Raw genomic sequence first — 9,021 nt, 5'->3', positions numbered from 1 at the left:
GTTGTCCTTTCACATGTGACAAATGGGGGTTTTATTCCTCCTACCTTTTTGTCTTTTTTCACAGCCCTATTTCTGACTTCATGAGCTGGGACCCACAGAAATTAAGTTACAGTGAGATGAACAGAGACTGGACCGAGATTGTGAATATTCTGATACAAAACAATCTGTCGGTTAAACTGTGAGAAGCAGCTTAGTGAAGGGTAGTGAACAATATCAATTAGAAAACTAAAGTGACAAAGCAATATAAAATGAATTAATACACAGGGAGACATATATGTTGATACGTTAATTCTGTTTAATATGTTTAATTTGTACAGTTGTAACATTGTGTGCAACAAACCATGTGTTTAAGCCCAAACCAGGCTAGATTACAAGATTAGGTTTTCCTTTTACATACATGAAATAATTCCACAATCTAAATTTGAAATACATGAAGTTTACAGTACAGTCATTTCTAAACTGAGACACAGTCCTGCATTGAGCCACACTTTTAAATGTAGGTTTGTGCCCATCCCTTCATCCCTACTGCGCCCTGTTTTTGAGTCTAGGCTGAGCTTTTCAGTGGTATACTGCATTTCCCAGAATACATCAGTAAAGGAAACCACTGCCAAGGACCGCTTTAGGTCATTGGAAGGGAGAGCTCTTCAGGGGGAGTTTCAGTGCCAACCACTTCCATGGGATGGAAACAGTTTTAGCTGGCTAGAGACTGTTACCCCGTGGGTGTTAGTGAACCCAAACAATGTTCTGATCCAGGCGATGGGATCACAGAACAACTGGTCAAGGCAATAAGTCAGCAGATCATTAAGCAACAAAATCCTTACAATTACAGAAGACTTTTTTCAGTCTTTATCTCTTTGGAGAAACCTGACCACAGCCTGCCTCTTTAATTTTCAAGTCCACTTCTGACTGCTGATATTTAAAGGGGTATTGCAGTCACTTTTATAATTTTTTTCAAAGGGACTGATTTTCTCAAGGATGAATTGTATACACAGATAGCATTCCAAAGACCAAGACAAAGTTATTTTTTGTGATCTGATGAGTCAGTGATGGCATTACACAAAACATCACGTGGCCAATTTCTTTTCATTGGTGATGGACTACAGTACGTGAACACATCTCACAAACTCCATATATAACAAAAGACCTCATCTTTAATTAACAAGCAACAATAATTTGTCAAATGCCATATTAACACATGTTGCTTCAAGATTTTGAGGCGTTCATTTAATCAAACTTTGGTAAAACCATTTAATAGTTGTATAGAGTTGTTTCCAAAAAGGTGCTAACACTAACATTGATTGTTGTAGATGATTTTCAACTGCAAGTAGAATTCTGGGTGTTACTCTGGAGACCAATTTTGATGCTTTAAATGTGAGTAAGTAATATTTACAGATGAACACCTCTGTGAAAGTATGAAGCTTAACATCTGCAATAACATCAGAGCTGCTCCCCCAAATGCAAAGACAGTGTACGACAAACATGCCGTATTCACCTAGACACTACAAGAGCAATTTCTCCAGCCCTTTGAACAAAAGAGCACTTCTAGTTCCATAGACTCTGTAAACCTTCTTATTGAGTGTGAACTGGTCCAACGTTGTAAAAGCACAAAATAGATTACACTGAAAAAAGAAAAAAAAAAAAGAAATAAGCCATTTATATTGCACCAATACAGGGCTTAGATCATCATACAGTCATGAATACAGGCGACCAATGACACACTCCGCCATATGGTACTGGGTCAGTAGTTGATGTTTTCACTTTAACTGAAGCAAGACAACAGGGTTAAACTCCATTTATGTGCACACAAGCCCCAACACTGTCCCCTAAGCCCAGCCCTGTATGATATGACCGATGGGCATACGTCTTCAGAAGCGATACACTACATAACTGGCTTTATTTAGACAAAGCTCCACTGGATGAACCCCTCAATTTGTTTTGAATTTACTGATTCTGACATAATGCAAAATCACCCTGGACACCAGGCATCAGTCTTCTCCTAATCGGATTGGCTGATTTGATTCGTAAGGTTTAAATATATATCTATATACACATGCACACAGACAGGGCCACAATCTGTGGTCAACGCTACATATTAGTGCCAACAAAAAGGCACATAACCATCTACACAACTTCACCACAATGAGAGAGCTACCTCTTCATGTGCCTCACTTAAACAGAGGTTACATACAGCAATGACTGACAAGCAAGCAGTTCTGAGGGCTTGGTTTCCTATGCTGTGTTCCAGATTAGCTTTTCAGGGCTTTCTCTTTCTGTACATTTCATGGCACTGAGAAAAACAGTTGTTCCTTCTGTGTGGTGATTCATTCATGCCATGGTATGTCCTAACCCCCCAAAATAACTGAAATTATGGAGAAGATTTGATGCTGGGCTGATGTCTGTACACACTACTATGTATGTGTAATGGGGTCTCAGAGCTGTAGACTTAACATGCAAAATAAACTGAGACACCCTCGACACCTGGTTCTCTCTCTTCCTCTCCAAATTCATGTCCACATGGCCCCTCCAGACACATGTGGGTGCAAAGTATTGACAGAAAAAAACCTACAAAAAAACCCCCATAATTGAACCAGGGAAACAAAACAAAAAGATAGAAAGGAAAAAAAAACCCTTAATGTCTGTCTATTTCTTGCTGCGCAGGCGTTTGGATTGACGCGGGAGATCCAGACTCTTCCTGGAGCGCTTGAGCGACGGGACACCATCCTCCTCTGCACCATCTGAAACCACGGCGCCCGTGATGGATGATGCTGCTGCCACCGCTGCCACGGCAACAGCAGCTGCGGCCGCAGACGTGCTAGCCATAGCCACAGCTGTCGACAAGGAAGAGGAGGAAGAGGACGACGACGCCGCAGAGGTGGAGGCCCGAGCCATCGCCGTTGCAGATGTCGGCGCCGCCCCGCCGCCCACTGCGCGGTCCATCAGTTCCCGCAGCTTGTGCTCGAGCTCAGCCAGCCGGGCGTTCTGCTCGCCGATGACCTGCGACTGCTCCAGCAGCTTCTGCTCCTGATCCTGCAGCTGCTTCTGCTGCTCCAGCTGCTTGACGCGCACCTCCTGCATCTCGCGCCGCAGCGCCGTCATGGACGCGCCGTTCACCTTCACCTGCTGCTGCACCTTGGTCATCTCAGAACGCGACGGCGTGTTCTTCGCCAGCAGAGACATGGTGGTCAGAGAGGTGGAAGGGCCTGCCACTAAGAAGGAACAAATCAGATCAGGACATAGTCAGAACGACATGACTCCAGACTACGGAGACTTACCATTCATTATTTTGTTACTTTTCTATTGCTGGTTGATATTTTGTGTATTATGTCAGGTATAGCAATCTTATTCCTGCACTGGTAATCACTTTGCACTGTTCATTTTTTGCAATATGTCCATGAACACATACTCTTACCATGACATCTCCTTGCATTACTGCCACTTGTGTATACTGCATCGGTTACCTGCCTGTAATTCTGGTGAATAGACCCTTATCTAACCACTGCATTTTCATCATTATTGTGAGTGATTTCTTCTCATAAGCTACTGGATTGCTAAATTTCCCTTGAGATAAAGCATCTATTTATTACTGTTAAGGCAATCAGCACTCTTATTAGACCTCATCTCCTGATGATTGTCAAATAGACGCAAACGTCAGTAGGTATTCTATTATCAACCTTACATTAATACATACATGCATGTATGCATGTAATACATATCTACATTTACAGACACGCTCATATTTAAAATTTAAATATTGCAATATCGAACACAGGATCCATCTACATCACCGTCAACCCTACCTGGGGCAGATCCTATGAGACGGCCTGAGAGGTCAGCCCCCGGAAGCTTCTTCTTGAGAATGGGGACAATCTTCTCATCAAAGTACTCCATAGCCATGGAGGAGATGTCCCTGAGCTCCTGCAGGACCTCGTGGGCACGCTGAGGGGCCCGCGTCGAGTTCACGTAGCGTAGCACGCGGTAGATCTCATCAATCACCTGCCAGCCAATCACAGAGGACGCGTGAGCTCTTTACCTACAGGTTCTGTACAGAATCTCATACTCTTCAGTGTGTTTGTCTACATTTTTTTTACTGATAATGGTTGTAGTGCATCCGGTTTGGACGCAATTTGGGATGGGACTGAGAATTCAAGGTTGCTTTGATGATTCACAGAGCTGAAACTCACTTCTATTTAAACACAGCACAACTACATTGCTTATGTCATTGTTTTTATCTGGGACAAGAGCGCCCTCATGTGACAAATCACTAGAGAGACAGTCTTAATAAAAATAGACCGTTATGGGCAGATAGTGCACAATGGTTAATCAGTATCATTTATCATTTGACACACTAATGGGCAATTAATCATAATAGAAAAGACTTGTCCAAATATTCATCAGTTTAACTACTCCTGAATTTAGTAATTGGTACATTCATTCTGGCTTGACTAGCTAGTCTATGTGGGTTCCTTCCTGTAACATAGTAACTGTTCAACCTGGCATGAATTCTGAAAATCACAGATAGCAATACAACCTGCATCGAAGTCCAAAAAGTATTGATGATTTATAGCCATTTAGTATGACACAATGTGCAGTTAAATGTCAGTCTGCACCTTTCCAGGGATGAAGCAGCACAGGTTTGAATCAACGTATTTCATGAAGGTCATGTTGAGCAGGGAGAGACGTGTTTCCACGGCAGCAAGGATGTCTGCATGTCGTGCGAGTGAGTGGTTTCTGCGCTCAGATTCCCTTCTGTCAAGGAGACCGCATAAATACACAAATTTAGGCATATATATCCCTAACTTTGAAGCAGGCTTTACCAATTAACTGAATCACTCATTGGGCACAGCCAATACAATTATTTTCACTTAATCTGGTCGATTAGCCTCCTGCCTTCGACACGCAACACTACACTGATATTCCGAGGTTCCAATCCAGTTGCATTTAAAGGTTAGAGCCTCCTCTTTTGGAGTTGGAGCTGACAGCTCAGTAGTTAATATGGAACCTCAAGTCAGTCTGCTGATGCAACAGGGTTCCTCATGCTTGTTCAATTACTTGAAAGCCACCATCCCCTTGAAATATTTATTTTGAGCATTTATTTCCAAGGCATGTTTCTAAAGTGTCAACCCAGCTATCCGTTCTACATGTCCTCCCTCCTTTAATTACCCACGATGCAGCAGGCTCGTTTGCGGTTACAGCAGTGGAGAGAGCAGCCTGCTGCAGATTGGATTACTCCGATTCTAGCCTGAGACAACAATAATTTTCTTCACATGGTGCCACAGGCATCAAGATAAATTACCTAACTGAACAATCTATTGTAAGTGTTTTTCTTTGTAAAAATGCACCTGACCTGTTAATTACTGACTAGACTGGATGCACATTTGCATGCTTGTAGAATCATTTAATCTCATAAATTTGTATATTTAATAATACAAACAGACAATAATCTATATGCCTACCCAAAATAAATGACCATTAGGACACTACAAATAAACAATAATAAACCAGTCTGATAAAAACAAACACAGTCATGCAGCCCTACCCTTACAGAAAAACTTTTTTATACCAAGAAATATAAAGATTGCCCAAAACAACCTTGAGAACCAATTACAAGTGAGGATATGGTATTCAGGAAGCATCTCTTTGCATTACCAATAAATACTAGTTAGTAATTACACTCTTCAAGAGTCTTTAAGAGGCTGTTCAGTTTTTGCTGACCTTGGCAACTGAGCCTTGACCTGTTTCTGGCACAGGCTGTGGTAGCGCTCCACCTTAATGAAGCCCTGGTTCAGCATGCGTTGGCAGATCATGTCCATACGCTTACACACCTGCAGAAAGGTTGAGGAAGTAACTATGGTTACACTGGGCACAGGTCAATGAACTCAAGTAGCATGCAGATTGGCAGAAATTCCTGGAAGTGTAAAGCTAGTAGTTTAGTGCATGCAGAGAAAAGATAACATACAAGATTTTGGGTGTATTAGGAGTTCTCCCCATGATGTCAAATAAAGGTAGATCAAAAATATTTACATACTGACAGGCACTGACAACAATAGAGGCTCTCCACAAGTGGAAAACATTACAACTGGGTGAATTGAAAAACTGAACGGAAATGAGTATCACAAAAGAATGTCATATGAAGCAAAAGAAAGTTAATGGGGGCAGCCAGTCAAAATACATATTGCACAGGGTGCTAGGTGAGACCCAGTAATTTGTTAAAATACATGGACAGTAGGCTACCATAGGCGGATTGAAATTTTGACAAAGCAGTACTGCAGTTGGTCTGCATGATGTTGCATATAATTGTGATAATGGTCATGGTCTGACATTCTGCTTACGATTATATGGTTTTCAAAATCCATCAAAGTGGACCTGTGGCTATTATGAAATCAACACAGAATAAATCATTCATTACTGGATGCAATACGTGTAGAAGTTGGCATATGACGACCACAATAACACCCTATCCATATTTACTCATAAGGTGTCGAGCAAAGAGGCTTGAAGTAATGAGGATCTTTGGTGTCGAGTGCATCACAACTGTAACAGACAGCTTGTAAGTGCCTGACATTACATTTGCCATATCATTACGAATAATACCGGACACGCTACAGATTACACAAACAACAGCAATTTAATCAACGCTGACGTTACCTACCCAATTTGTACCATCTATATTGACATAAACCGTCTCATTTACAAAGTGGTTAAAGACAGCAATCCCCAAAAAAGGCTACCAAGAGCGCCGCTGTTTTGCAGATCTTTAACAGTAGCTAGCTAGCTTCTGAAGATCGGCAAAACTGACAAAAGGACTGCAGGTAGATTTAATCGGAGGTAATTTCCGAGTCGACCAACAACACCAAAGTCAGTCAAAGGAGTCCTGACAAAAAAATCCGATGATTTCAAACGTGCCACAAAAATGTAATCGATAACTGCAAAGTAGCTTACAACATTAGCGAGCTGGGTAGCTGGTAGCACTACTACATGTAACGTAGTTGGGCAGCTAATGGGGGCTAGGGTAACTTCTGCTGCGGGCCATATTCGCCGAAGGACAAACATCCAATCCAAATTCAAGGTCCAGTAAACACGACATCACATGAGCTTCCTACCCTACAGAGAGCAACATACATGCGTAACGAACACGTTTTATATATATACAATAAAACTTCATAAACACCCATCTCGAGACAGAGTGGGTTGAGTCTACAGCACTCCCTTTCAGCAGCAGATCCCGCATTTGCAACACGGTTTGTTTTTGTTCCATCTTACCAGGCGTAGCAGGCTTATTTCATCGTAAGACAAGAAATTCAGGATCGTCTCGATGGCCACTATAGGAAGTCCAAGGAGCGGATTGTTCTGATGTGGTTGATCTGGCGGTGGAGTGGACAATCTGGGAGAAACAGAATCAGAATCCGTAGCTCCTACACCTACATCTACCCTCTCTACAACAGCCGCCATCTTCGTTTTCTTGGGAATTGATGGAAATGACGTAAATAAAGAAAAGGTTCGGAGGAAGTGAGTTCAGTGCGTGCGATTGTGCTCTCATATTCACGCCATGTTTGGTGTGTCAAGTGTCAAACCATGCATACACCAAAATTATTAGGACACTTTACCACTTAATCCGTGTGTTCCATTCAGACCCATTGCTACATGTAGGCTATGCCTATAACTTCACCTAATCATGCAGTCTGTGTTTTAGGGCTGCACAATTAGTCGATTTTTAATCGAAATGGCTATTTGAACTAGTGCAGCTAATGCAAAGGCTGCAATTAATCGTGCAGCTCGCAACTCTGCTTCAATGCTAAATTCTTATCACAAGCACAATTCACGTCTCCCCATAGCGTCATCCTCCTTTTCTGGCAGACAGTGACGCTCGCAGGAGAGCTGTGCTTCTCATGCAGGCATGCTCACGTGGTCCAATTTAAATCGAGATTTGGAACTGAAGCTTGACTTTCAATAATTATTGGCCTTCCGCAAATCAAATAGCAGTATCTGTTAGAAACATCGCAATTAGACATTTCCTCCAAATTGTGCAGCCCTACTGCGTTTCTAAACATTTGTGAAAGAATAGGTTGTTCTAAGTTCAGTGAATTCAAGTAGGGTTCGCAAAACAAGTAACGGGCGATAATACAAATATGGCTGGGTGAGTTTGGTTTAGAAGAACGCCTGCACAAAGCCCCCCTTACAAAAAAAATAAGTTATGCTGCAGTTTTTACTTAATACAGTGATGTACCCTGGCTGCAAATTACATTTGCTGCCGCTAGGGTGCATCTACATTTCTAGGCTAACAGTGCAGTCAAAATATTGCATTTCTGAAGTTATTTAAGCAGTCTACAGCAGCCTACTATGTAGTGCAATGCAATTGTAGCCCCAGCACACACAGCTTCACCAGGTCATTCAAAATCCTCTTCTCGCTTCACATCAGAAGCCACTCTCGACTTACATTTAAAACGAGACATTGAGAACTTTGAAAAAGCATTGGTAGTTTATTTACAAGACGATTTATACAGACAGTACCAGAGAATGTCTAATAAGGGGAGATCTGCCACTCTCGGAAAACTTCCGGTTTCTGAACTGGTTGCAGTTCCTTCCGTGGTTCCACATGAGGGCGCTCTGAGATTTGTCAACGACAATCAGGTGAAAGAGACAAATTTAGCCGTCTAGCCAGAGTCTAATAAGGGACCATAGACTGACATTTTATTTATTTATTTTTTTGTTAAACTTTAGACAAACAAACAAGGCACTGTATAACTTGACAGGACACAACTAAACAAAAACAAAATTAAATTAAGACAGGGGCTTAATTAACAACTAAATCAAAGATTGTTAAGGCGGAGCAAGATGCTTTGTCGTAGTTCATGTCTATGGGTGCGAAATGGGGATCGAATCCTGTCTGCATAAAGAGGCGTGTCGATGACGTATTGATGAGCGTAAATTGCAACCGGCCAACAGCAGCGGCATAAATAACCGGCGCACACCTGATATAAGGTTGATTTTCTCCAGACTGGATTGCTCAAAAATGGTAAAAAT

General features: G+C 41.9%; 1 protein-coding gene across 1 annotated transcript; it reads right to left on the bottom strand.

The window, feature by feature from the left end:
* Positions 1-277: 277 nt before the first annotated feature.
* On the bottom strand, positions 278-8,382 carry fbxo28 (F-box protein 28). The gene is made up of 6 exons (XM_048270358.1): positions 8,373-8,382; positions 7,261-7,458; positions 5,713-5,822; positions 4,608-4,746; positions 3,798-3,993; positions 278-3,206 (listed from the first exon to the last, which is right to left on the bottom strand). The coding sequence occupies exons 2-6, from the start codon at positions 7,447-7,449 to the stop codon at positions 2,641-2,643; spliced, it is 1,200 nt and encodes a 399-aa protein (XP_048126315.1). The 5' UTR covers positions 7,450-7,458; positions 8,373-8,382; the 3' UTR covers positions 278-2,640.
* Between the last annotated feature and the right edge of the window lie 639 nt (positions 8,383-9,021).

This window comes from Alosa alosa, chromosome 18 (assembly GCF_017589495.1).
Source record: "Alosa alosa isolate M-15738 ecotype Scorff River chromosome 18, AALO_Geno_1.1, whole genome shotgun sequence".
NCBI classification, from domain to species: domain Eukaryota; kingdom Metazoa; phylum Chordata; class Actinopteri; order Clupeiformes; family Clupeidae; genus Alosa; species Alosa alosa.
The sequence above is the reverse complement of the archived record's forward strand: the minus strand, read 5'-3'. Positions and strand labels throughout refer to the sequence as shown.

Coding starts and splice junctions, on each gene's coding strand:
- fbxo28 (XM_048270358.1), bottom strand. CDS start 7,449: ATGGCGGCTGTTGTAGAGAGGGTAGATGTAGGTGTAGGAGCTACGGAT. Junction 5,823..7,260: donor AAATAAGCCTGCTACGCCTG/GTAAGATGGAAC, acceptor ACCTTTCTGCAG/GTGTGTAAGCGTATGGACAT. Junction 4,747..5,712: donor GTCAAGGCTCAGTTGCCAAG/GTCAGCAAAAAC, acceptor TCTCCTTGACAG/AAGGGAATCTGAGCGCAGAA.